Source organism: Nematostella vectensis, chromosome 6, assembly GCF_932526225.1.
Source record: "Nematostella vectensis chromosome 6, jaNemVect1.1, whole genome shotgun sequence".
NCBI lineage: Eukaryota > Metazoa > Cnidaria > Anthozoa > Actiniaria > Edwardsiidae > Nematostella > Nematostella vectensis.
Window position 1 is genome coordinate 2,002,613 of NC_064039.1, and position 27,329 is coordinate 2,029,941.

The 27,329-nt window shown below is 42.0% G+C and overlaps 3 protein-coding genes and 1 long non-coding RNA gene across 4 annotated transcripts in view; 3 read left to right on the plus strand and 1 right to left on the minus strand.

Annotated features, from left to right (window-relative positions):
* Positions 1-41: 41 nt before the first annotated feature.
* Positions 42-564, plus strand: LOC116613165. Its single transcript, XR_004294119.2, has 2 exons — positions 42-181; positions 310-564. It is a non-coding gene; the product is annotated as an uncharacterized LOC116613165 (long non-coding RNA).
* A 654-nt stretch (positions 565-1,218) lies between these two features.
* On the plus strand, positions 1,219-4,637 carry LOC5505399 (steryl-sulfatase). The gene is made up of 4 exons (XM_001626187.3): positions 1,219-1,616; positions 2,213-2,679; positions 2,990-3,209; positions 3,552-4,637. Exons 1-4 carry the CDS (start codon positions 1,241-1,243, stop codon positions 4,202-4,204), a joined length of 1,716 nt encoding a protein of 571 aa, XP_001626237.1. The 5' UTR covers positions 1,219-1,240; the 3' UTR covers positions 4,205-4,637.
* LOC5505401 (serine-rich adhesin for platelets) lies at positions 4,576-14,995 on the minus strand. Its single transcript, XM_032373817.2, has 9 exons — positions 14,815-14,995; positions 13,903-13,968; positions 13,613-13,777; positions 13,067-13,207; positions 12,242-12,500; positions 6,243-11,114; positions 5,757-5,820; positions 5,506-5,605; positions 4,576-5,390 (listed from the first exon to the last, which is right to left on the minus strand). The coding sequence occupies exons 2-9, from the start codon at positions 13,948-13,950 to the stop codon at positions 5,352-5,354; spliced, it is 5,688 nt and encodes a 1,895-aa protein (XP_032229708.2). The 5' UTR covers positions 13,951-13,968; positions 14,815-14,995; the 3' UTR covers positions 4,576-5,351.
* Positions 14,996-15,243: 248 nt separating this feature from the next.
* Positions 15,244-27,329, plus strand: part of LOC5505400 (structural maintenance of chromosomes protein 3) — a 41,827-nt gene continuing 29,741 nt past the window's right edge. The window contains exons 1-12 of the mRNA XM_032373818.2: positions 15,244-15,400; positions 15,925-16,000; positions 17,240-17,278; positions 17,369-17,439; positions 18,853-18,924; positions 19,176-19,334; positions 23,930-24,047; positions 24,597-24,711; positions 25,478-25,538; positions 25,729-25,809; positions 26,387-26,551; positions 26,844-26,965. Of these exons, the coding sequence (XP_032229709.1) occupies positions 15,386-15,400; positions 15,925-16,000; positions 17,240-17,278; positions 17,369-17,439; positions 18,853-18,924; positions 19,176-19,334; positions 23,930-24,047; positions 24,597-24,711; positions 25,478-25,538; positions 25,729-25,809; positions 26,387-26,551; positions 26,844-26,965 (1,094 nt within the window). The 5' untranslated portion in view covers positions 15,244-15,385. The remainder of the gene's footprint in view (positions 15,401-15,924; positions 16,001-17,239; positions 17,279-17,368; positions 17,440-18,852; positions 18,925-19,175; positions 19,335-23,929; positions 24,048-24,596; positions 24,712-25,477; positions 25,539-25,728; positions 25,810-26,386; positions 26,552-26,843; positions 26,966-27,329) is intronic.

Sequence of the window (27,329 nt, forward strand, 5' to 3'; positions counted from 1 at the left end):
GTACTATTTTTCAAAATAGCCAATCAGAGATGTCCATTATACGAGAGTATAGGGTAACAAAGATGTTTGTTATTAATCAAACCACCTGAGAAATCTCTTATTTCTTGATGAAATAAGCGTCTATATGTTTTCAGCGCTTGGCGAGGTCCCTGGAGGCCATATCAAAGAAGGCAATGTTGTGGTTCGTATTCGATGTTTATTTCGTTGTAGATTCCGGAGTTACGCTTCGGAGCTTTGCGTGGCTGAACAGATAAATTACACTTCCTTCTACTAACAAAATATTCTAACCTTGCCGGTTATTCTTCCAAGGTGATGACTGTGACTAGGAATAAGCAGAGACCACCAGTAGCAAAAATATCCGAGATAAAGAGGAGATAAGAGAGATATAGCAAAAGCAAAACTCGAACGGTAGAATGACATATATATATATATACGTCAAGTTGTGTTTACATATGTAATAAATAAACCTTGCACTAGAAGTCTTACCAATCATATTATTCGTGTCAGCATTGTATATTCGATTACCCTTCTAATAAAGATACTGAGTACTCGCTTCGATCCAAATTCGTGCCTGATTTGACTTCCAATAGTGATCGCTGGACCTCCGAACGCTTGCTAAACCTCAAGTACGACTCCAAATTTCATTTCACTGATTTTTTAATCAGAAAACGATTACCCTCGAAAATGAAACGCTAGCTAATAAGAAAAAAAACATTGATCGTAACAGACACTAGGATTTAGCTTTCGGATGGGCAGTAAAACAGAGAGCATTTTGAAGATTTATCAACGGCACTTATCCCCCTTCTCAGAGATCGATCCGGGCTATCCGTTTCGGAAGGTAGAGAAGGCGTGACGCTCCTCCTTTAAGTTAAGTTTGGCAGCGCGTATCACTCTCACACAACCTCTCCCTCTATCTATCTTTTAGACTAGCTTTTTTTGTATAGGGTTTTGAAATTTGAACCAAGTCACAATAAAGCTTTCATTGGCTTTTTCAACCGAGTAGCAGATATCATTTCAACCAAAAGCAAAATAATGACCGTCAGTTTTGTATCGTAATGGTTTTGTGGTAATCGTAACGTTGTGCATTCGTATACCGGATCCAAACAGTTAGGGCATAGGTCGAAAAATAATTGCGAAACAATTTCTCGTATTGTTGCTGTCAACTAGTTATGAAAATAAATACTGTCTTCCCAGAGTTCCAAGGTCTAGCGCGGCGGATTGTATCGCATATCTTTGCAACATGCAAGGCTATCTCTTCCTTCTCTTGCTATCTTTTGGCTTTAGCAGCATCCAATGCAAGCCGAACTTTGTCATCTTCCTCGTGGATGACCTAGGCATCGGTGATATTGGCTGTTTCGGTAATGACACGATTAACACGCCAAACATCGACAAGTTAGCAAGTGAAGGAGCGCGCTTGGCTCATAACCTCGCACCCGAGTCCGTATGCACGCCAAGCCGGGCCGCTTTCTTGACAGGAAGATATGCAATTCGCAGTGGATTGGCCTCGGAGCCTGGGCTTATTGGGAGAATGTTCCTATTCTCTGCCTCTGCTGGAGGACTTCCACAGAATGAGACTACTTTTGCGGCGGCCGTGCGAGGTGTTGGCTACAAGACAGGTAATGATATCCCGCGGGAATCCCGCGCTTGACCGAGACATGCGAGATATCACCCCAGAATAATTTTGATCCCGCGATCAATTGTTTCACAAGTTGTTAAATATCAATACTTTATCGACAATGTTTGATGGGCTATATAGTGTTAGTTAATCAATATATAGCAAGGACAAAAACCTGCACATCCATCCCCCGGGGAAAGGGAGTGGGACATAAAAAAGGCACATTCTCGTCGTGAAAATGAATCTTAATTCTTCTAGGAGATAGCAAAAATGGCGGCATAGTGACAGGTCTTTGTTATAAATCAGAGTCTTCGTTATAAATCCGACTTTTAATATTTTCAGTGTACAAATGTTCTTTTGTAAATCAATCATTTTATTCTAAACTCGAGCATTGACAAGGGATAGCAGACCTATAAGAACCCCCTAGGGAAAATTCACCGCCCCTCCTTATTCTTCAATCTCCCCTTCAGTAAGCTCCCAGCGCAGCCGCTCACTTTTCGCAATTTAGTAGCCTTTTCCCGTCGCCCACCACCCCCCTCCCCCCCTTGTCCTCCACTCTCTCTCTCTGTGTTCGTAAACCTTATTTTCCATACGCAGGAATGGTAGGTAAATGGCACCTGGGATTAAACAAGGACAAAGCGGATGACTTCCACCATCACCCCTTGAAACACGGCTTCGACTCCTTCTACGGTCTACCTGTGAGCAATCTACGACCGTGCTTACTTGGTGAAACGATCGTCGACTATCTCGACCCCAACTGGCGTACTATGTACAACTTGAAGTATCTCGGAGTGGTGGTGGTTTGCCTGATCGCCTTTGCTATGGGAAAAACACTTCGACTTATTGGTATCGTTGTTATAACTATAGCAACGGCAGTGGTGGTTAAGGAGTACGCGGCCATACTGAGAGAACATATGTTGACGTGTATTCTGATGAAGGACTATAAGATTGTGGAGCAGCCTTATGACCTCAATAACCTGACCATGCGTTTCACGGATGAGGCGGTCGGGTTTATCGAGAAGAATCGAGAACAGCCATTTCTGCTGTTTATGTCATTCGCCAAGGTATATAGAAAAGACGGGGCTGTGGGGGGAGGGGGGTATGATAAGCGACAATGAGGGGGGGGGGGGGGGTAAGCAATGAGGGCAATGATGATTTATGGGGGAATGGTCCCCGCCGGGGTGGATCATCATATCCTTATAGCAATTGGACATGAAGGTAGTCCGAAAAGAGCTCGATGGTGACGTCTAAAGGACCGCAATTCAAGAAACCTGAAAATATGTTTGTTTTTAGTGCTTTCAATTACAAATTGCTTTGACCACAGCTCACAGTCACAGGGAACGTGCATTGCTGCATTGCTTGGTTTCCTTCTAGGTACACACACCCATGTTCACCTCCGACGCATTCAAGGGGCGGAGCAAACACGGTAGCTATGGCGACAACGTGGAGGAGATGGACTGGAGTGTGGGTGAGATAGTAGGCGCGCTGGAGAGACTGGGGCTGAGGAACAATACGCTGGTCTACTTGACGTCGGATCAAGGGCCCCACTTGGAGGAGGGACTCGAGAGCGGCTGGAAAGGCATATACAAAGGAGGTACATATGGAACAGCCCCATCCCCTCCCCGGTGAAAGGGAAGGATGGTAATCGTACATATAAGGGATCCTTCACTTGTGATTGTTTTGTGATCCTTGAAATTTTATATGATGAGTCTATTGATGTTTTCCACGAATCACACTTATTTCTAACCCATCCGTTGATTGGATTGTTGGTGCATGAAACCATCAGAAATACAGAAAAAATTTTTTTTTTCCATTTCATATTGTGTATCGGTTCGCGTGTTACGTCTCGGTCTTTTGATAAGGGGGAGTTTTCTGAGGATTACTGGCTCACCAGTAACACGCCCATAGAACGGTAAGTTATAGTTTTATCTCGCAGGTAAAGGTCAGGCGTACGAGGGCGGTATCCGTGTACCCACCGTAGCGTCATGGCCCTCCCGCATCCCCGCCGGCATCGACATCAACGAGCCAACCTGCAGCTTCGACATCTTCCCCACCGTGCTGAACCTGGCAGGAGCCCGCCTTCCCGGGGACCGCATCATCGACGGCAAAGACATGATGCCTCTGCTGACACAGAAGGAGGAGACCTCCCCTCACGAGTTCCTCTTCCACTACTGCGCAAAGTCCATCCACGCCACGCGGTACCGACCACGCGAGGGAAAAACCACATGGAAAGCTTTCTTTTTCACCCCTAAATGGCGACCTCCGGGGAGTGAAATGTGCTTGGGTGATGGTGTATGTAGGTGTTATGGGGAGGACGTAAACGTTCACGACCCACCACTTCTTTACGACATTACAGCGGATCCCTCAGAGAAGAACCCGATCCCGTCAGGCGATGCGCGCTACAAAAAGGTCATGCCGAATATCATCGCTGCCACCAGAGTTCACGAGGGGAATGTGGACGAGGTCCCAAACCAGCTGAATAAGAACTGGCACGTGTTCTTTCTCCCTACCCAGTCATGCTGTAACTACCCCTTGTGTTACTGTAAGGAGCATCAGTCGCCTCCCAAGCACTATCCAGGAGAACTGTAAACACGGATGGTGACGGGGCAGTGGGAATTTAGGTAATGGACTGGACTCAAAAAGACGCTTGACACTTGGCGCCATATAGAAGACAAACATAATCACCTCTTATTTTAACATATAGATTAGACGGCAACGTATAGTTTAGACGGCAACATCATTTCAAATAAGAACATGGGTTAAAAGACGGTGTTAAGATTTCAAGCTCGGCGTCCAAACCTTCGTCCATACAAAGGGTTATATTTTGTTACGTCATATCCGAGAAGGCTGCCGTCTGTACTTCTGAATTAGTCTTCTGTACGTTCCAAACTTTTTAAATATTTCAGTTACACGTTCGTGTATTTCAGTGACGATTTTATAGACATAGACTTCTCCATCAGTAGTTGCAAAACACTGTATGTTTATTTCCTTTCGTAATGATATAAATATGCGTTAAAACGTGTACGAGTATTTTTACAGGTTTCTCCTCTATATGTATGGTGCTAGAAAAAATGTCAATCGGCTTTTTGTCGTAGACTGCACGTAGACAACCCATCTCCAAACAGTATAAGAGTATCTGTTTAAAAATATCGCTGCCACACGTGTTGCCGGTAAAAGGCGACTGACATTCTTTAAGTTACAGTATCTTAAGAATTCGCTGGGTTTCTTATTCTTTGAAATAGTGGTGTCCAAGGAATATATAGGCTCGGTCCTACCCTCACCTCTCCCCCTCTGACGCACCTGATTTCAAGGCCCCTTTTCTTCCATACTATTACAAAATATTTTCAATAGACTTTGCAAGACTTCTGAGAATAGATAACTTTCTACATGCTCAATGGTAAAACTATTCTCACTCTAAACTCACGCCACACGAGATAAAAGGTATAGTCGGTCGACTATAAGCATGCAGGGTAAAATACCCATGCGTCACGCAATGCTTGGTCACGCACTTCCATCAGCATATGCTGGGCAATGTTTGGTCACGTGCTGTCGTGAGCATGCTGGGTAACATGTCCAAGCGTCACGCAATATTTTGTCACGCACTGCTTCTATATTGTTTTCTCATACCAGACGGAGGAATCAGTTCGTCGGTGGACGGCCTCGAGCATGCTGGGTAATATTTTCTTGAATCACGCAATATTCGGCCATGCAGTACTTTCTACGTTTCCGGTAATCATCAAGCAGAATAACGCTTCTTTAAACGGTCACGCACACGCTGAAATAGAAGAGCATAATGTTACATTGTTGAAAAAGCACAGACCAATGACGGGAAGTGAACAAGTCCAGACGTCAAATGATTTGAAATCATATGCGCGGCAAGAGCTACGAACCTTATCGTACAGCTGGGCCTTCAAACGATTCGTTTTGTAGAATGCAGCACGTTTGTTTTCATCCTTCTGTGCTTTAACTTCAGGAAGATTGTTATACAACCTGTAAAAGAAATCAATGACCCATTAGGGTGGTTGTGTTACTATGCTGCTTTCTTATGAGCACGTCAAGAGTCCCGTGGGGAGAGTTATGAAAAGTCGTAAGGAAATCGTAAAAGGCACTTAGACAGCTCGTGCACATGAATAGCACTTACTTCTGGTTCAGCTCGCGCATTTCTTTCTTGGATAATCGTCGAGGTCGAGGAACGCGGTTGTTTTCTACGAACAAACAACAGACTTTGGTCGTCAGTCTCGTTTAACATGAAAATATACCTCACAACGAACGTTTTGACCGACAAGAACCGGTAAAATGTGTGTGTGTAAGTCTACACTATATTACATTGGATAGACAGTGCTGAATAACGTGTGCGCAAACACAATCGTAGTGTCGAATCGTTCGAGTCAAGGAACGAAAGGCTGACTTTAGTGGCTGTGTTGACTAAGTGTACAGCATTAAAACCATACTGTACAAAAGATGACAGATTTGTTTGATAATGAGGGACTCGTAAAGGAAATTATAGCCTTAGCTTTGCGCTAGTTTTCTTAGCATTCGCAAACATGTGACAGGTAAAAAGCCAACATTTCAAAACCAAAAGGCTGCTTTAACCACGCTGTACTGGAACTGGCCATTGGATACATACCTGGAAGGTGAGTCTTGCGTGGGGCCTGGTTCGGCTTCCTGGCTTGCTCACCCGACCCTTTCACAGGGATCTCCATTTTAGTCACCCTCTGTTCCCCGTCCTGCGTCACCTCGCCTCGCTCCCGCACCACCCTGTTGCGACCGATCCTATTAAGCCGCGCACGGGACCGGCTAACAAAGTCTGGCTTGGCAAAGTTGAATGCTTCCTGGAGGGAAAGCCTCTGCATGGAAGTAGACACAGCAGCCGCGGGGGGACTGAATGTCTTGGTCGTCTGGTCATCGCGTCGAAGGTTAGCGGGCTGGATCATGCTCTCGCTGTCACTAGGCCTGCTATAGTGCTTGTTGCTTACAGGGTAAAACCAAGCAGGTCCCGAGTCGTTGGGTTCTTTGTTATGACTAGTCCTGATCTTCGCAGCTGGCGAATTCTGGCTTGCGATAATTCGTTCCTTATGACCTTGGCGGCGCTGATGCTTACCGGGACTATAGCTATGCTCCGAGGACAGTGAATTTTCTTTCTCACTCGAGGATAAGTTCTCCTGATAGGCTCTGTACACAGGCGAATTGTGACCGGCGATCAAGCGGTCTTTGCGATGTTGCTTGTGCTTACTTTTTGTGGTTCTGTCTGGCGAGTCTTGTCTCGTGGGATAGCCATCTGTGTTACTCGAGTGTATTCTATTGACACTAGGCGACTCCAAGTCGCTGTCTAAATGCGTCTGCACTCCAACATCAACAGCACGTCCGCTCTTTGAAGGTTTTCTTTCTTTTAAAGCTCTATGCTTTGGCGTTGGCACATTAACAGCGACGTCCCGTGTATGCGAGGTCTGCGTAGCTCTAGAGCCTCTAACCTGCTCGTCTTTAACCTGTGTCTTGGAACAAATGCACTTCGATAGAATTTCTTTTGTTTCAGCTGTCGTTTTAACACGATGAGAAGGTTCTAGGACAGGAGTGCGTGACACTTTACGACTTCCTCTGTTTGGGCGTGACATCACCACAGGCGCGGCGTCATGTTCGCTGGTGTAAAATGTTTCCGAGGTCGAGGTGTCACTTTCGGTTGAGGTAGAGGTGGTAGTGGTGTCTGTCCTCCGCAGACGAGGAAAGGTAGGAACATTCGCGATATTTACAGTCTCCAAAAGCTTGCGCAACCTGATCTGTTGCGAAAAAGAAGGGTTACGCATAAACTCAATGAACCCTTCATTGAGCTGAGTCAAATCGGATGAAGCATCGCTAGAGTAGTACGACGTGGAAGGGGCTTCTGACTTAGCCCGGTTGCCTCGCTCTGGATCGGAGACCGAGCTAGACCCAGTGGTCTCTAACAACGGCTTAGCCAGTAATGTTGACAGCCTGTCTAGATGGGAAGAGACACTGCCCTTTTTCGTGTAGCTCGGACTGGATCTTAAACTCTCCTGGAACCGTTCCCACATATCATTTAATTCTTTGCTTTTCCTCGTAGTGTACTCCGTGCCATGACTACCATTGGATGACCTATCGCGCCTTAAAAGCTCCCGATCGCCTGCTTGCACAGACCTTCTACCAACCACATAATCGTCAAGCATTGACTTGGTGTCTTGATGGCTTCGGTTCCGCGCACTTCCATGCTTGTTTATGGAGGAATTCACGCTAGAATTCTTCCTCGAATCTGGACGGTAAAGAGATTTCTCCTTAGAGCTCCGTGAGCCAGTTGCTGAGCGTCGCTTGCTGAGCTGCGGATCGCTTTCATCATCTTTGGACGTTGTCGTGGTGTCTGAGCCTCCCTCATCCCGCAAATCGAATGGAGTAGAATCTGCAGACACATACACCTCACCCTCTGTTGTCCTGGACACCCTGTCCAAGCGAGGAGACAAACCCATGGCCCGACGACGCCTGTTGGTACTTCCTGGCCCTGAGGAGTGCCGCACATCGTATAATCCATGAGTCGCCTCCTGGCCAACGAGACCGCTAGTGCCTGTAGGCATGGGGTCTTGATGATGCAGGTGAGGTTTGTATAGACTTGAGGAAGAGGACTCAGGAGTAGGCGTATACATAGTATTACTACTATAGCGGTCAGTATCTTTTCCTCTGGATTCCAGATAACTGGGAATCTTGTTCTCATCCTGGTATTGTCTTAAGACCTGGTCACTTTTTCTGAGCGTACCGACCTCGCTTTCAGTAAGTGGACTAATAGAGCCCGCCCCAAGGGACATATGGAACTGTCTGGTCGCTTTATCTAAGTCTGGTCGATGAACACTTCCAGTGATTGACGAGATGTCTCCATTCAGTCCAGTTTGTATCTTCGTACTGTCGACGCTGCTTGTGAATGGGCGATCTTTTACAGGAGGTGTTTTACTTTTACTGTCACTCTTGAGTTGTCTGAAGTACTTTAGATCTCCCTCTAGAGCCGCCTCATAGCTGAGAAGGTCATCCGTGTCTTCTGCTTCATCGTGGGAAGACACTATCGTGTTGGAGGAAAAGCTTTCCCTCCCTCTACTAGAGGAGTTTTGTGCTGAAACGGTAGTTGGGACATAACTGGTCAGAGGGGTCTCAAACGAAGAGAGACTGCTGGATCTTGCAGGCATCTCATTTCTGCCTGCACTTGACGCTTCAGAGGAGTTATACACTGACCCAAAAGCATTCTGCTGTCTATTCAAATGAATGCCAGTAGATGTATCACTCCTTCTGGACGACACAAAGCCAGTATCCGGTGTACTAGTTTGTAGAACAGAATGCCGTGATGCTATTTCCATGCCTTCAGGGACTATTGTATTGGGTTCTGGGACAACAGGGACACTTGGTCGGAGGCAATAAGCATGGGTGGAGCTTTCGTCAAGACTTGTACTTGCATTTTTCTCCAACGCAATCATGCCACTTTCTCCTATATCAGACCGACGCTCATGGCTGTCCTCACTCCATGTATGCTTGACGCCCGGTGCTCTGAGAATTAAACTACTGTTACTATAAGTAGAGGCATCCGTCAGTTCAGGGGAGCATGGTATTGAACTTGCTCCACCAGTAGAGCCATGTGGGACATACTCGGGAAGACTTTTGTGGCTACTAACAATCCATGCTTGCTTGACACTAGGTACACTTGAAGCTAGAGAATCAGAAGATACGTCTTTTGGCTTAGTTGTGTACGGTTCAAAGCTCGCTGCACTTGTAAAGCTTTGCTGGGCATACAAGCTGTTTCCCTGATAAAAGTCCTTTTCTGACTGTTCCGCACTTGAAGTGCTCTCAAGGCCACGCTGTTTGAGCTTGTTAAGATAATCCTGTGTAGCTCTGAACTGTGGTCCCAACAGCTTGGATACAGGGCTCTCGACGTCATCTTCGCTGTCCATCAAACCAGCATGTAATTTATTCACGATTGTGGTTCTTGCTGGCTGCCTCGTCATATGCGTAGCTGCAGAGGAAACATAAGAGTTCGCCACAGGGAAGGTAGTTGCTGCCACTTGCGAATAATTGCTTTTAACAAATGTAGATGTCACAGTAGGGGTAGTGATTCCAGTTGTTTCTCTCAGGCCTGTTGGGTCCATTAGAACCTCTGTGACCGGGGATGGACTCTTTAGGCTGGTGTGTGAAGTTGAGAAACCATCAATAGAAACTTTCTTGTCACTTGATGGACGTTCTGTCGGGCTGCCATTGAGCGAGGCAGACTGGGAGGTAGATGATTCAGATGGGCTACCCAGGTACCGATTAGTTATCTCCTGCACTCGCGCCATGACTTCCCTGTCAACAGGGCTTGAGTTTTTAGATCCTACCAAGAGATTTGAAAGACTATCTGAGTTGCGGCTAGAAGTTCTGCTTCCTGACTGTTCTTGAGGACTTTCAAGCTCCTGTTCAATAAGAATGTTCTCTGATGCACCTTGTACTGTTTCGTACTCATCACTTTGCTGCTGTTCCCTGTTAGAAGACACCATGTTGTCTTGCTGGTGGTTGGATGGATGTGTTGGTTCGATGCCATTTTCTGTGTCTTGCCAGATACTAGTAGGGTAGCTTTGCATTCTAGACCCAAGTCCCCAAGCTTGAGTAGGTGGTGAAGGAGCGATTCCTGATCCTGCATGGAGGACTTCTGAGAAATGGCTGTCAAAAAGGGCATGAGAAGAACTCTCCTTGACATCGCTCCCCCCTGCCAAAGGGCTGATCACATAATTGGATGCTTGGCTATAGATACTACCCTGTGCATAGGGGAATGACACCCCTGTGAGAAGGTTTGAGTCCAAGGTTTGCATGCCACCTAGTAGGTCGTTTACTGAAACACCCAATCCACTACTGTCTCCAGGAGGGGCAGCACCACTGGATGGAACAAACAATTGATAAGGAGGAGTGTAAGCTTGAGTTGACGATACCCCTGGGAAGTGTGATGAAGGTGATGGAACAGCAGGTAAAATCACCGATTGTGTCCCATCCATGGCTTGACCTGCTAGAGAATAAGTACTAACAGACTGATCAGGTGTTTGCCCAGGAAATCCAGAGAGATCAGTCACACTTGTAGTACTTAAATAGGCAGGGAGAGGTTGAACAGGAACTCCCTGGCTACCTCCTGGTAACGTGACAGCAACAGGAACTGCACAAGAGTCTGGCCCGTCCCTTCCATCTGGTTGTAGACGCTCTCTAGCAGAGAGTGGAGACTTGGACATAGATGCTTGTGTGTTTGGTTCAGGTCTCTGCATGGAAACCTTGGTTCCATTATCTGATGAGGCTGTGTAAGCTGCTTGGAGGTTAATTGGCATTCCTTTTGAGTATGGTGGTGAATCACTAGCCCCATAGTTTCCTATGGTGGCGGGTCTGTTAGGTAGCGAGACAAATCCCAAAGCATCACTCTCCAGACTAAGATCTGAGGAGCTATTGGGATTTAGTGACTTGCTACTGTAACCTGTTGTCTGTGGCTCCAGATCTTGTAATCCTGGAGAAACAGGAACAACTACATATATAGAATACATATAATTCATGATATAGGTGCATTTGTTCTGCCTGGCCTTGAGTGCTCAATAGTGACTAAAAGTCAAAAGAGCATAATTATACTTAACAATAAGACTACAAATTCGAGTTTTCTATGAGTCAATGGATGACGAGTTGACTATTTGACTCATAGACAACAAGAACAAGTAGTCTAATTGTTTTAGTATTAATCTACTCACATACTACCTTCTAATAACTGACAATTTTAATAATGATTTGTATTGTTTTTGTGAAAAACAACGTTTTTTTTGCAACTCGCTATCTATCGTTCAATAGATAGTGAGTACGGGAGCCAATCAAATTACAGGATTTGTGATGCGCCAGGAACCATATATATTATTGTATAATACATGATATAGAGAAAGATCTAAAAAACACACAACATATACATATATGTTTTATACACACACACATAAATTCTTTGTTAGGCAACAGTCAATTGACAGCCTGGGGAATTATTGCTGAAACGGAAGTTGTGTCTGATGGCTTCTCTGGCTTTTTACTGCCGTTTTCAAATATGATCTTTAAAAAATACTTTCAAATCTAAATCTCTATAGTATTGAGTAAAAAAATTAAGTTTACTTGCTATCGAAGTGCTGAAAATAACAGAGACGACCCGTAAGTTGGGTGTACCATGCACCTACTTTTCCCCCTGAAGTTAAGTTAACTGAACATGTCCGCTCAACGAAACTTAAGTGAAGTTATTCTGTACAATAAGAGTATGGCTTTCGATAGTGGGATGCTATTGGAAAACACTGGGGCCATGTATCAGGGGTTTTGTCACAGGCTCCGGCAGTCAGGGAAAGTAACAAGCATTTAAAACCAGATGAATGTTAATTTTCTCGCTATGTCCAAAGGGTCAGGTTGCCATGGTTTCATTTGACTGGTGCATTATAAAAAGCAATAACAGGGTTTAAATGCTTATCTGTTTTGTTAATGTCTAGTCAGGAGAAAGGTTATACTTTTAAAGTGTCTGGCAAAGTCTGTTTGAATAATGCATATTCGATAGCATTAGTCCCAAAACAGTAACTGGTGCCAAAAAGGGTGCATACAAGTATTTGTTATAATTACCAAATCTCCTTAATGATGCACCATTCACACTTCTAAGCAATCCATTGCTTTGCCTGTCAGACACATCACCCAGGCTACTTTCACTTTGGCTGCCTGTGGGAGTTCTCTTACGTGGCTCTGTGAATTGATCACTGTATTTCCTGATCTTTGGTGATTTACTGAGGGTGTCTGGTGAGGAGTTTCCACTCCAATGGAGTGCCTTCACACTGGCTTTGAGCTGTTCCAGCACATGCCATTGCTCTTGGTATGGGTCATCACCCTGCATGGACCCACATATATATTTATTTAAAGTGGTTAATCAATACAGTTTTTCAAAACATGTTTGTTATTCCAATGAAAAGTGCACAGATAGGCACAGAGACTTCAGTTCACCCACAAGCTTTTTCTAAGGTGGATGCAAACGAAAATAAATGAAAATGCCATCAGTGATTTTTATTCTTTCTTACACATTGTTATTAGTAAAGATCTAGCATAAGATGACTCTATTAATAATTTAACAGCTCAGAAAAAAGTTATTTTATTCAATGATAATAGCATATTTTTTGGATAATTCTACCCTAGAATAGGAAATGTCACATTATGTTAATTATACATAATTATTTCAAAAGTTTGGAATTCTACAAACATGTTTAACAAATATATGTACAAATCCAGTCAGGGTGTTTGAGGCACGCTGCACACTTCTAGGTTTCGAATCTCTCAGGCTCATAAAACTAATAAAAGGGATTTATTATATTGTATGCATACCATTCATCAGATAACAAAAAACTTTATACTCAACCCCCCAACAGTACAAGTTCAAATATCAAAAGAACAATTACATGCCTTGTCTTTGGTGTCTAATGTATGAGAACCATTCTTGTCATCATTCAAATCAGCAACATTCAGCATGGAATCACTCTCCACGTCAGATGAGTGCCCGCTGGAGGGTGTACCCGCCAAAAGAAACCATTCATGACCAGATTCCTAGATTTAAACAATTCACCAGTAAACTTGGACTTACGAAAAAAGTACATATATTGGAACAGAGGAGAACAAACAAACAACGTAACATAATCAGACAGTATGCTTTTGAGGTAGCAACCATGTTAACTGCATCAGTCAACAGATTGCAGCATTTGAAGGCTTCTCCAACAACAAAAATATAATTCTTCAATAAAGATATGTGGGAAGATAATAATGATGCTTACAGCTAGGATAATGAATTATGTAAGGGGCACAAGATGGTTGAGGAAGAAAAAGAACCGAAGAAAAAAAATCCTTGAAGTAAAGAAAAAAACATGACAGAATTGGGAATCAAACGGATGACCAAGGCACTACAGAGAAATGCTCTGTTGACTGCATCCTTAACCCCAGCTTTCTATAACTCACCGGGTTATTTCCTGCCCCTTGCATCACAGGCTCACTAGAGCTATGTCCTGAGGCATCTACTGGAAGTGTTGCCATTCTTTCAGCAACTTCTGTGCTGCCTGCTAGCTCGGGCGCAGCAACACTAGACTTCAGCTGCTCTAAAATATGCCACTGGGTGTTATATTCCTGAAGGGTCACAAGAAAAGGAAACAGTCAATCTTGTTTACATAGCCTTAAAATTGTGTGAGCATAGCCAACCACAAATAATGTCTCTATTTCAACAAATTGGTAAAACATTGATGATGACTGACCTGTTCGGTAGAGTTGTTAGTGTCAGATGGAGGTTGATCTGGGTTCATCTTAGCAAGATCAATTCCCTTTAATAGCATATAAAAAAGTTGGGGTTCTTATTGAAGTACATGAAGGTACCAGTAAATAGTGTCAACATATTGAAAAAGTATAACTGAGTCAATTAACTTGACCTATGAGATTTTGTGAGAAAACTATTTTTTTACCAAAAATACTGACCCCTACACTTCTCAAGCACTGTGCCTTGAATTTTATACAGTATACTAGATGTACTATCAAAAGTAAACATATTCTTTTTAAAAAGGTTTGAGGGCTACTGGTAACAGAGACGTATTTGGCAGATCATCTTATAATTAGACTTTGTGATGATCATTACGAAGAGTATACAGATTAATATCTGCTTTTCATGTTTTACCTGTTTTCTTTGAAGAAAAAACAAAATTTACCTAGTTAGATAAAGATTCTTTTCTTATTCATAAATTATAGTCCAGCTTACACCGCTTTTGGAGCAGTGAATACAAAGCCAGATCTTTGCGTTTTAAAACCAGGAATCGCTGTCGTTACTAATTATCTTAACAGCTGTTATAGACCAGTTTTTTTTCTGCTGGCATAAATGAGCGTAAATCTTTCCAACAACCTCGCCATGGCTGGTGACCGTTTTCGTAGGGAACTCGTTTCGAGTTTTTTGACAGAAAGCTTACACTACATATCCATTTTCAAGTTCTACATAAAAAAAATGGTGATTTCAAGTAGATAATTTAAAATTCTGGGTATCCAAATAACGGATGTTATCATATGAGGTAGTATTGATGTCGAAAGACCGTAATGAATAATAAACAAGCTCGTAAACAGTGAATGGCGGGCCATCATGATCGCTGTTGAAATGGAAGCGTGCACACTCTAGGAACACTTACCTGCGCTTTAAGTCGCTGAAAGGAGCCACGAGAAACTTAGTTTATATGTGAATTAGCGCTGGCTGTAATCATCTCCCTCATTGCGTGTTTTTTTCTAGTATAGTTTGACGTGTATTTTTAATTTGTATAACGTAGCGCAAGTCACTAGAAATTGTAAGGCCAACCGTCGCCTGTTATGATGGCTTAGAGGTCTGGGGGACAGCTAAACCACAGCCTAACCAAATCTAGATATTTATTTATTTATTTTTTGTACTAAAAGTCTGAGAAACAGAATTCTTTGCCGAATTTGGCTTAACAATCTTGTTGTTGAAATTTTATTTCAGTGTTGAAGTAGAAGTCCCGTCAAGTCAAGGAAGACTAAAACTGTATTACATTTCATCTTCTTGTGGTCTGCCTGTGGTTTATAGCCAAGGAGCCAATCAGGACGGAAGAGCTTGTCTCCCGCCAAAAACACCACAAACTCGCCGCCATGATTTGAGAGGAGCCACAGCATTCAACCAAAAATACGACCCCTTTACCACGTAAAACCCCAATATTCCCCTCATAACATCACAGAAACTTAGAGCACATCATGTACATTAAGCAGGTAAGTAAATCTGGCTCAGTTGCTTACTCATTTCTCTGAATTGCTAACGGTAAAATTATCCATGACTTCTAAAAGCAAGTGAAGCCATCACATCTAATTTCCTGAAATAGCGTTGTATGTACAATACATGAAACTTTGAAAAGACTAGATTATCAATAAAAGTAACCTCCAATCACAGACGTGTTATAATAATAGAATTTGAATCTCGTATTCAATGGATGTCAAGTATTGTTCGTTTTTGTTAGTAACGTTGGTCGTACTCTTAGGAAATGTCCCAATTCATTCATCAAATGCGACTAAACACTTGGCCTCTAGAAACAAGCAAAACTACTTTTACGTCGCTTTACCGTTAGATTGTTAATTAATACGAACCTTGAGATGACAACAATATGCCATATGTTGTTAAGATAACAACAGTAATCATAAATGCAACAAGTTTATAATATGTTTTTTTTTTGTACTTAATTTTGTTGTTTCACTGTTGTGATTCGATGATTCCATCTATTATTTTTTTATACTTTTAGGTTATTATTCAGGGGTTTAGGAGTTACAGAGACCAAACTATTATAGAACCATTCAGCTCCAAGCACAATGTCATAGGTCAGTATTTTCAATGTACAGTCGAAACAACAACTATCCAGTCTCTTTCATAGCTGTCAACCCAACTTGGACGGGAATCTTGTGAAATCGGGTAAAATAAAGTGAACTTGTGAAACAAACCCAAGAGAGCCAATGCCGGTGAATACAAAAAAAATGTATGAACATTCTCTTAAAAAGTAAGGCTTGTGAAGAGGTCCTAAATCTAGTGACACCCACCTAATGCAAGTGAGTTGACAGCTATGCTCTTTATAATATCACACCTTCATGGGTCCTAGACATGGTAGACCTGGACATGGTAGATTGAAGCAATTTGAGAGATCAGATGTGCTTCTACCGTTGCCACACCTACACCTGTCCGGATGCTATGACTAGAGAAGTTCCCAAGAACATAAACATCCTTTATCCACTCTCTCATCACCACCCTTCAGAGGGGTGCCAAAGAAAAGGCTGTAGATGTCAAAATTTTAGGAACAATGTTTTTGGTCAAGTATTGCTCAAATTTCTAAAAGAACCTGCCTTAACCAACTACAAGGTCTGTACAGGAAATTTCAACCTGAGGTCCTGAATTTTTGGCCCAAAAACGGCTGGTACAGGCCATTTGAGGGGTCAATGGGTTAAAATAGAACTCTAACCCATTTGCTTGCTTGATAATATAGCTAGACTTCATGCAGGTATATTATGTATTTATTTAACAATGAGCTTTTCACTACACAGAAAGCTTTTAATAACATGGTTTCAAGGAATCTTTCCTTCTTTGGTAAAAAACTAGTTCTAATGGCTAATTCTGTTTGCTTCCTTGTAGGTACAATATACTGTAAGACTATTTCCTATTAAGGTGCCAAGTTTTAAAATCCCCTAAGCACTGACACCTAAATTACTTTACCTACAGTTACTATACACTATTATCTATATAAACTTTAATATATGTAAAAAAATGTAAAAAAAAACCATGAAACATGAACTATTTCAGTGGAGTATGTATGATTTTTTTGTACTTATGGCAAGTAACTTTGTGTAATACATGCTGTATATGTAAAAAAATGTAAAAAAAACCATGAAACATGAACTATTTCAGTGGAGTATGTATGATTGTTTTGCACTCAAGGCAAGTAACTTTGTGTAATTCATACTGTATATGTAAAAAAAAAAAACAGCAATGGCTCTTGCTGGCAGCTGTTTTGAAATGGCATTAAAAAAAGAAAACACCCTCTCCTAACAGCAAATGTATTTTTTTTTCAGTGGGACGTAATGGATCTGGGAAAAGCAACTTTTTCTTTGGTCAGTATTACTTATTGTTCAATTATTTATTTATACATAAAACATTACAAGCTAATAACCTTTTTTAAAATTGCATCATTCTTTTTTCAGCCATTCAATTTGTGCTAAGTGCTGACGAGTTTAGCAATCTAAGACAAGAAGAACGGCAGGCATTGCTACATGTAAGGGACAATGATCTATTGTCACAAGCTTTTCTAAATACTTTGGTATCTATATGATTAAAGATGGCATGGTGAACATGCTTTTCAGCTAACATGGCTCATGTCTAACAAGACAATAGTTCCACAAACCCTATTTCTGGCTCACAGAGAAGTATTATCCTCCGAACCCCGGGGTATTTCCCTCTAACGTTTCACGCCCCTGTGGAACAGTAAGGAACAAACTTGGCAAAAAAATCTAGGCCTATGGCGAGCTGTGATTGTTCGACCTCCTGAGGTCGACCAATCACAGGCGCGCTTCCCCAACAAGGCACCAAACATTTTTATAATTGCTATGTGTTGGCTAGAGATCCAATATGGTTTCTAGCGTGAACAACTTCTTATATATTCGAAGGGCTAATTCCCGACATCATTTCAGCGGTAAAATACATGTTTTGAGCGTCTTCATTGAAGCCAGAACAGCTTTTGGTCCTTAAGGAGTTTTACAAATGACAGGATGTTTTTGCTCAACTACCTACAGGGTTTGAAAAGAGTTTTATTTTTCAAGCCATGCCGAAAATGTGCGAGGAAACCCGATAGTTCTTGTAACTTGTCTTCTCCAGTCTATAATCCGTAACCAGTTAGCCTATCTGAACTCAATTGGGATACATACTGCCGATATTTCCAACCCAAAGGACACTGACATTCTAGTCATGGGGAAGGCGAGGATTGTGCTCAGTAGTCCCGAGTCATTCGGCAGTGAAGCAGTGAATCTATTACTTGGCACCAAAGTTTAAGCTTACAGAGAGGATGTAGTAGATCCTTGGCTTGAAAAATGTGCAAATGAAGTCCGTAAAACCATCTTTTGTGATACATTTCTTCCAGTAATCGAGGAGAGTTGTTCTCCAAGCAAATGCGATCCTAATAGCTTGTGCCTTTTTTGTATTATCTGAGACTGTTTCCCCGCAAATGCGGCTATAATTCCAGATTACCTTACATTTTCCAAGTATCCAAGTAGAGAAGGCTAACCCATTTTTCTTTCGTAAATTACAAAAGACCGAGATGGCGAAACAGTAAAATACATCTAAGCGCGTAAGATTTCCCACAGCGATTTGTCTCCAAAAAAATATTATTTGATGACAGCTTTAGATATGTTTAATCCCCAAGGGACCCAGGCACAGTGACAGCTTTTTTGCCAAGTTCGTTCCTTACTGTTCCCCAGGGGTTATTTTTCTCTCAAGTGAAATGTTAGAGGGAAGTACCCCTGGGTTTCTGAGGATTAGAGAAGTATATGTTCATACAAAAGCAGTAATGAAGTCATTAGCATTCCAATTTTAAGAATGCTGTTTTTATCAAACATTGTATGCTTTTCTCATTATAAGTATAGTTTTGTTCAATGGGATATGTACTAATTTTTTATACATCTACCTCCTACAGGAGGGGACGGGTCCTCGTGTGGTGTCTGCTTTTGTTGAGCTTATTTTTGACAACAGTGATAATAGACTGCCGGTATGTACAAGCACTTTTTAACAAGCATTGCTACCTTAAGGCATTAAGCACCTTGCATCAAGCAAGGCTGTCCCAAAGAAATTGCACTTTTCATCACACAGTCCTTAAGTCGTAATTCAACTCTTTTCCCTTTCTCCAGATGGTATTGACATCTGGGACCACCATGCTACAGGAATTTTTTTTTCTAAATTGTGAAACATTGGTTTCCTTATCAGAGAAATGTTCAAATGTAATTTCGATCAATCCCTCAGATTGAAAAAGATGAGGTGTCACTTCGACGGGTTATTGGTGCCAAGAAGGACCAATACTTCCTGGACAAGAAGAATGTTACCAAGTCAGATGTGATGAATCTCTTAGAGAGTGCTGGCTTCTCTCGTAGCAATCCATACTACATTGTCAAGCAAGGCAGGGTAAGAAAATAAGAATTTTAAATCTTTTTTGTACTTATGCCACTAGAGTGTTCCGTTCTGATTTAGAAGGTTATGGGTTTTAATCCTTGCCATGTCAAACCAAATTCATTAAAACTGGGGCCCACTGCTTCCTTGCTGTATCTTGACCTGTAGCCTTACTGTACACCAGTATCCCTGCCAGGGGAAGGAAAAAATATCCCCAATCAAGGAGAAATGTCATAGAAAAGAACTGAACTATTGGATTAGCCAGTTCTCAAATACTATCTATCCAAGACTCAGTTGCCGACCAAACTGTCACATTTGTGAATAGATTTTTCAAAATGCAAGCTAAAAATTTTACAGAAAAGTTTACATATTGGGGAAAATTCCTCAACCCAACATAAACCACTGACACTGTTTTGTGTTTGGCATAAGAGAAGTTTATTATAAAATCACTACAACTGATAAATGAAAAACTAAAATAATAATAATAAACCTCTCTGCCACCCTTCACACAAAGCCCAGGGTGGGAGGGCGGGAAAAATATGAGCTTGATATATAAACATTGAAAAGAACAAAGAATTATAGAGTGAAGCTGTGAACGTGTGCTAGCAATCAAGACTAGAGATAACTGAAATACAATATGCTGGCTTGAGCAATTAATCCCTTTAAGCTAGGTGCCCAAAGGGGGGTAAATTCCTCAACCCAACATAAACCACTGACACTGTTTTGTGTTTGGCATAAGAGAAGTTTATTATAAAATCACTACAACTGATAAATGAAAAACTAAAATAATAATAATAAACCTCTCTGCCACCAAACCACCGGCCAAACAACAAAACAGTGCAGAAGGCCTAACTACTGGCCTGAATGGAAGCACGTAGCTGGGAAGCAAGCGCCAATTTTGATTGCTTACTAAATTCTAAATACAATTTGTAAGAGTCACTAGCCCAATCACCATACAACTGTATCAATTCCCCTGGTACTCCGTGGTTAAACGCCCAAGAGGCACAGCCACGTCGAAATGAGTGACCCCGATATGAGTCAGCATGAGCAACCCCCACTGAGCAAAGCGCCAGACGAAATTCGGTAACAAAACGGGACTTCGTCAAAGCAAACGGGCCTGAATGACCAAGCAATAAAAAACAGCGGTTTGCGTGCAGAAGCGGGTACCAGGCGAATCATGTTGTTATAGGCAGCGACCGGACATAATAACGAGCCTGGAATACGTAACAGAGGAATGTGTAATCGACGCTGACCGAACTGAATAGTTTTTGTATGCTTAAACGTGACGATAAGCCCGTGTTCGTTACACAAAACATCACCCCGTGTGAGATCGCGGGTAGGATTAAATGCCTTAATAGAAAGCGGTACGATATTAGCTATACGCGCCATAAGAAAAAATGCAAAGAGAAATGCGCAATACAATGTAGAAGAGTTAGCATCATGTTGAAAATCTATTGTTCGCGCAACTAGCAATAAAAGGCTAGGAGTTACCGGTGGAGCCCTCTGAGGTACATGTGGTATCCTACGGAAAACTCCCCGCAGGGCTAGGGATAAACTAAAATCCTTAGTAAATGCATAGTCATAACCGGCGAAAAGATGTAATAACTTGACCCCACTTAAATAATTACGAATCGAAGGTGGTGCAATCGAACGACTTAAAAACTGTACATAAAGACAGACCGTATAGGAAATCACAAATCATTTGGTCGTCATAATCATACAACAAAGTCCTCCAAGTATTGATCTTTAGGGAACTTGGAACGGGCAGGCGAGAAACCACAAAGTTCGGGCGACCAGAACGAAAAAACTAACTCATGTGCGTACAAATAAAAATCATTCGCCTGCTGAGAGTCATGAGGAAAGGCCGTGGAAAAACCACGACAGTCTAGAACACCAGCCTCCCGGTGAGTGCGAGCATCAAAAATAGGAACAGTATCGCCAGTGAAACCCACTGGCCAACCAAACTCCAGGGAATCACAAATCATTTGGTCGTCATAATCATACAACAAAGTCCTCCAAGTATTGATCTTTAGGGAACTTGGAACGGGCAGGCGAGAAACCACAAAGTTTGGGCGACCAGAACGAAAAACTAACTCATGTGCGTACAAATAAAAATCATTCGCCTGCTGAGAGTCACGAGGAAAGGCCGTGGAAAAACCACGACAGTCTAGAACACCAGCCTCCACCGGCTGAGGAAAACACACATCATGAATATAATCAGTGCCCGTGGAAAAGCCACGACAGTCAGGAACTGCAGCCTTTAGCGGCTGGGAGCAAGCATCAGCATTCAAAGCACAAAACGACATATCCGGAAATGAAGCAACAGTAACGGAAGGAACGCCCCCAATGTCTTGACCAAGGGCGAAGTTTATCACTTTTTTGATTCCCCTGAAAGCGGACAATCAGATGAATCCTCTCTATGCGATTCCTGTTTTCTCGATTGTACCCAACAAGCCGCACAAATATGTTCATAGATACTCCGTTGTATTCCCGCAGGAAATGACACCACCAAATAATATCCTTGCGAAATTCCGCGGTTAAATTAACGTGAAGATGATTGTATTGAACTGTTCGTAGCAGACTTAATAAGCGCGAGATAAACACCCGACTCTGACGAACACACTTTGAAACAAACACAAGTTTGCCAACTAGGGATTGTAACTCCCGTTTGCGAGCAGTTTTGCGGTTCCTCCAATCATGTAAGAAAAGCTCTAACTCCGCTAGCCGCTCAGGACTAACTGACAACGTAAATGAATTCGTGTCGACCATCACTCCCAAACACAGCATGAGCGATGAAGGCGGACAAGCTTTGGAAACAGATTCGATCAGTCCCAGAGAGGAGAGAAGAGTCCCCAACTGCTCAAAATCGGAAGTCGCAGAGCTAGCCTCAGAAACCCCAATGAAATCATCCAAATAATTAAATAAAACTTTTCCTTGCTGTCGATGAATCCAAGCTACCGCTGAGGTGGCGCGCTGACATGCCTGAGCAGCAGAGCGTAACCCCATAGTTAAAACAGCGTCAAAGTAATAATGTCCATTCCAAATATACCCAAGTAAACGGTAATCGCCGGGATCCACAGGAAACTGCCTATACGCCTGCCGCAGATCCCTCTTATAGAGAAAACAACCCGGGCCAAACTGCACGATCGCTTCCACAATGTCATCTATAGTGGGATAACAAGTCACGAACGGATCTCCCAGAAAACTATCACACGGAATACCATCATTTACTGAACCGCCCTTAGGCCAGCTCAAGTCCACAATTACCCTACGTTCTTCAGAATCTCGCTTGGGAACCGTGTTCAACGGTGAAGTAACAAATCCACCCCCGAAGGGAGGATCCGTAAACGGCCCAGCGACACGACCAAGCGAGACTTCACGTTGTAAATGCTCTGAAACTTGAGTCGCAAAATTGAGCGCACCCCGGTGAGTGCGAGCATCAAAAATAGGAACAGTATCGCCAGTGAAACCCACCGGCCAACCAAACTCCAGGAAATCACAAATCATTTGGTCGTCATAATCATACAACAAAGTCCTCCAAGTATTGATCTTTAGGGAACTTGGAACGGGCAGGCGAGAAACCACAAAGATCGGTCGACCAGAACGAAAAACTAACTCATGTGCGTACAAATAAAAATCATTCGCCTGCTGAGAGTCACGAGGAAAGGCCGTGGAAAAACCACGACAGTCTAGAACACCAGCCTCCACCGGCTGAGGAAAACACACATCATGAATATAATCAGCGCCCGTGGAAAAGCCACGACAGTCAGGAACTGCAGCCTTTAGCGGCTGGGAGCAAGCATCAGCATTCAAAGCACAAAACGACATATCCGGAAATGAAGCAACAGTAACGGAAGGAACGCCCCCAATGTCTTGACCAAGGGCGAAGTTTATCAGTTTTTTGATTCCCCTGAAAGCGGACAATCAGATGAATCCTCTCTATGCGATTCCTGTTTTTTTCGATTGTACCCAACAAGCCGCACAAATATGTTTTACCCATGACATCCACTTGACACGCGGATGGCCAAGCATTTGTTTCTCGTCCATGCGAATGGTTTCCTTGCTTCCATCGTCATTCGCAACTGAATCAATCCCTTTGTCGTCTTTCTTTGCCTGTTTTATGAACTTGAAATGGTGCGGTAGCATCCCAACTCGGCCACCATAATCATATTTGTACTCTTCAGCAATTCTCCTCGCTACATCCTCGTCGTCAGTATCAAGCTCAACGGCCCAGATGTTTGTCAACTCTTCGTTGTTGTCGTCGTTCTCGTAAGATTCAAAACTACAGATTCCAACTCGCACATGAGCTACAGCAACTACGAACACAAGAACAAGCGACCAGTGCACAAATCTCGCCATTTTCACTAACAAGCTTGGCGCAGAATTCAAAATATGAGCTTGATATATAAACATTGAAAAGAACAAAGAATTATAGAGTGAAGCTGTGAACGTGTGCTAGCAATCAAGACTAGAGATAACTGAAATACAATATGCTGGCTTGAGCAATTAATCCCTTTAAGCTAGGTGCCCAAAGGGGGGTAAATTATGGGACAGGACCTGTCATTACTAGCTAAGAAACAGATTAATAGTAAATAATTCTTTTTTTTTAGATCAATCAACTTGCAGTTGCTAAAGACAATGAAAGGCTGAAGTTGCTGCGCGAGGTGGCTGGCACGAGGGTCTATGATGAGAGAAAAGAAGAGAGCAAGCAGATCCTGAAAGACTCTGGTTTGTAGACTGTTTAATATTGATAGCCTTGCAGGAGCTAATATTATGGGGTCGTTAGGGCCTTATACGTAGTACGCATGAAAAATACTGTAAGGGAGAGACTTGATACTAGAAAGACTAGAGACTGGATATGCAATTGTGATTTCACATGATCCTGACTGAAATTAGAACCCCTCCTCATTGTGTGTGTGTTTTTATGTAGCTCCTACTTGTATATATACCACACAATCACATGGTTATTATCAAGATTAAATGACCAAAGCGTAAAATCCCAATTTGTAACTTAAAAGGCCCAATTTGCTTTTATATGAGGAATTACATATATAGTTTTGTCTTAGAATTACATACATTTAGAAGATTTTTGTCCTTTAGAGCCTATAAGAAATAGCAGCTTAGATTGTCAGTCTCTCTGATTCCTTGTCTGACTTCTCTATTTTTGGCAAAATGTTACAATACCAACAGAGATCATTTTTGCAATCCCTTTTATAAACAAACACTGTATTGTCTGTGAAGTAAATTCACTTTATTATTTTCTTGCCTAACATCCAGAAAACAAGAAAGAAAAAATTGAGGAGTTACTAAAATACATAGAGGACAGATTACAGACTTTAGAAGAAGAAAAAGAGGAACTTAAAGCATACCAAAAGTGGGATCGTGAGAGAAGGTACATATGTGGTATGCCGTGGTCAAATAAACAAGTTTGCACAATTTGTCAAAAGGTTTGCCGCTTACGACAACTAGTGATTTGTTTGGCCACCAACTTGCATATTAGAATTTAAACATGTTCAAATTTTTAACTCAAGTTGGCCAACTTTCATTCACTTGTGTCTTATTTAATGTAGCTTCCAAACATAATGGCTCTCAAACAACCTTTTTACTTTTCTATCGTACATTCTGGGAATAAAATAGTTTAGGACAAATTTTTAGTATAAGTTCTTTTCCAGTTTGCTTGCACACATTAGTGAGCTGATTGTTACTGATTGTGTCATCAACAGTCAACTTTTATGCAAACAACTTGCAAACTTTTTGTTAGGCCACTTCATAACAAGTTACAGTAGTACAAGTCGAAACTTGCGACAGCATGTGCTGACTAATTAGTTTGGTCAGGAACTTTCTAACAAAACTTCTTATAGCCAAATTTGTTGTTGTGCAACCTCGGCGAATCCAAAATCCTTGTCTCAATTGGGAATAGCGCGTATTCAGACTCAAGCTTTGGGGGCGGTTTGTCTGGTTTTGATTGTTTGGTTTGATTAACTATGCGCTATTCCCAAACGAAGAAAGGAATTCTGGATTCTGTCAGGTGGCGCAACAAGGAATTTGGCTATAATGTACAGTACAGGCTGAATCTTGAATGCATTTTCAACTGCTACAGTTTTACAAGATAAAGATGTTTTCAGAGGTATTAACTCAACTCTGCTGCTTAATTCTAGGTGCCTTGAGTACACTATACATGACAAAGAGTTAAGAGATACTAGAGAAAAACTGGAAGAAGTAAGTGATTTCCATACCATGTGCCTTGAGTACACTATACATGACAAAGAGTTAAGAGATACTAGAGAAAAGCTGGAAGAAGTGATTTCCATACCATGTGTTGGGCCAGCACTGGCAACATAGAAGATGCTTGTTATTGTTGTTTTTTTTCTGCGAGTTTGCAATTTCCAAAATGTTATTTTCTCTTCAGTTGGAAGGTGTGCGGCATGAAGAATCCACCAGAGCTGGGGACTTGCAAAAAGAGGTCACTCAAGCTAGTGAAAACATAGAGGTAATACTGCAAGTAGGTTACTTGAGCTAGTAAAAACACAGAGGTAATACTGTCAAGTAGGTTACTTGAGCTAGTAAACATAGAGGTAATACTGCAAGTAGGTTACTTGAGCTAGTAAAAACATAGAGGTAATACTGCAAGTAGGTTACTTGAGCTAGTGAAAACATAGAGGTAATACTCTCAAGAAGGTCACTCAAGCTAGTGAAAACATAGAGGTAATACTGCAAGTAGGTTACTTGAGCTAGTGAAAACATAGAGGTAATACTGTCAAGAAGGTCACTCAAGCTAGTGAAAACATAGAGGTAATACTGCAAGTAGGTTACTTGAGCTAGTGAAAACATAGAGGTAATACTTTCAAGGTCACTTAAGCTAGTGAAACATGAAGGTAATTCTGTCAAGTAGGTCACTCAAGCTAGTGAAAACATAGAGGTAATACTCTCAAGAAGGTCACTCAAGCTAGTGAAAACATAGAGGTACACAGTGGGGAGTCAATTGGTAAAATGCAAATAATCTTCATTTAGGTGGGGTCTAAAATCTGTACTAACAATGAAACAAATACTGATGTTTAATTTCACAGAAATATTCTCAGTCTATTCGGGATTTGGGCGAGAAAGAGAATGTCTTGACCTCAGAAAAGAAACAATTAGAAGAGGAGTGCCAAGAAAACATCAAGCAAAGGACCAAACTAGAGTTAGATATCAAGGACTTAGAGACATCGGCATCTGATGATGCTACTACCAAGGTGAACTTCTGCTTTATCCATAACATTACTTTTTAGAAAGACTTCATTGTCTAGTCCACAAGAAAGGTAAAGTAATGTGTGTTTTTAAAGCAATCAAGACAAAGTCAGTCTCTTAGCACTTCAAGTGTGACAGACTTGATATTCCTCAGTATAAAGCTGCATTCTGCCTTTTACAATCATAAACTTTAGGGTAGAAGCAAAGCCTATAGCACTATACTATATGCTGTGCCCTCCTTACATAATTATGTCTCAATTTGTAGAGGAGTTTAAATTCCTAGATAATAAATTCCAGGAATCATATAGAGAGGAGCTAGAGAGGCTTCAAGGAACCATCAGCCAGCAGCAGCAAGAATTGGACAATTTGCTGCCAAGTTACAATGAGTACAGAGCTGAGGAAGAGCAATGCACATTAAGGTAATGAGACGGATGATGATGATGATAATAATGGTGATGGTGATGGTGATGAGTATGATCTAGTTGGTGAGACAGACTTACAGAAAAACAATTTAAAGATAAACATATAAAGACACAAATTGGCCGATGAACCAAAAGAGTGACAAACAGTCCCAATCAGATGAATGAACAGTCAGACAAACAAACAGACTGACAACAAGACTGTTGAAGAAACAAACAAACAGAAAAGCAATGTAACTAACATGCAAGTGTGACATTGTCTGGATAACAAATAGAATGCCAAAAAAGAATGACAAACAAAGAGCCAGATGGAGAAGCAGGCAAAGGATGGAGGACAGCATGGGACTTGACTTGCTTGTGATAA

Bases quoted from the DNA above. Each gene is read 5' to 3' on its own strand.
- LOC5505399 (XM_001626187.3), top strand. From the start codon at position 1,241: ATGCAAGGCTATCTCTTCCTTCTCTTGCTATCTTTTGGCTTTAGCAGC. The intron at 1,617-2,212 runs GTAATGATATCC...TTCCATACGCAG, and splicing joins AGGTGTTGGCTACAAGACAG to GAATGGTAGGTAAATGGCAC. The intron at 3,210-3,551 runs GTACATATGGAA...TTTATCTCGCAG, and splicing joins GAAAGGCATATACAAAGGAG to GTAAAGGTCAGGCGTACGAG.
- LOC5505401 (XM_032373817.2), bottom strand. From the start codon at position 13,950: ATGAACCCAGATCAACCTCCATCTGACACTAACAACTCTACCGAACAG. The intron at 12,501-13,066 runs GCATGTAATTGT...GGGTCCATGCAG, and splicing joins CATTAGACACCAAAGACAAG to GGTGATGACCCATACCAAGA. The intron at 5,391-5,505 runs GTTCGTAGCTCT...CTTCTATTTCAG, and splicing joins AGGCCCAGCTGTACGATAAG to CGTGTGCGTGACCGTTTAAA.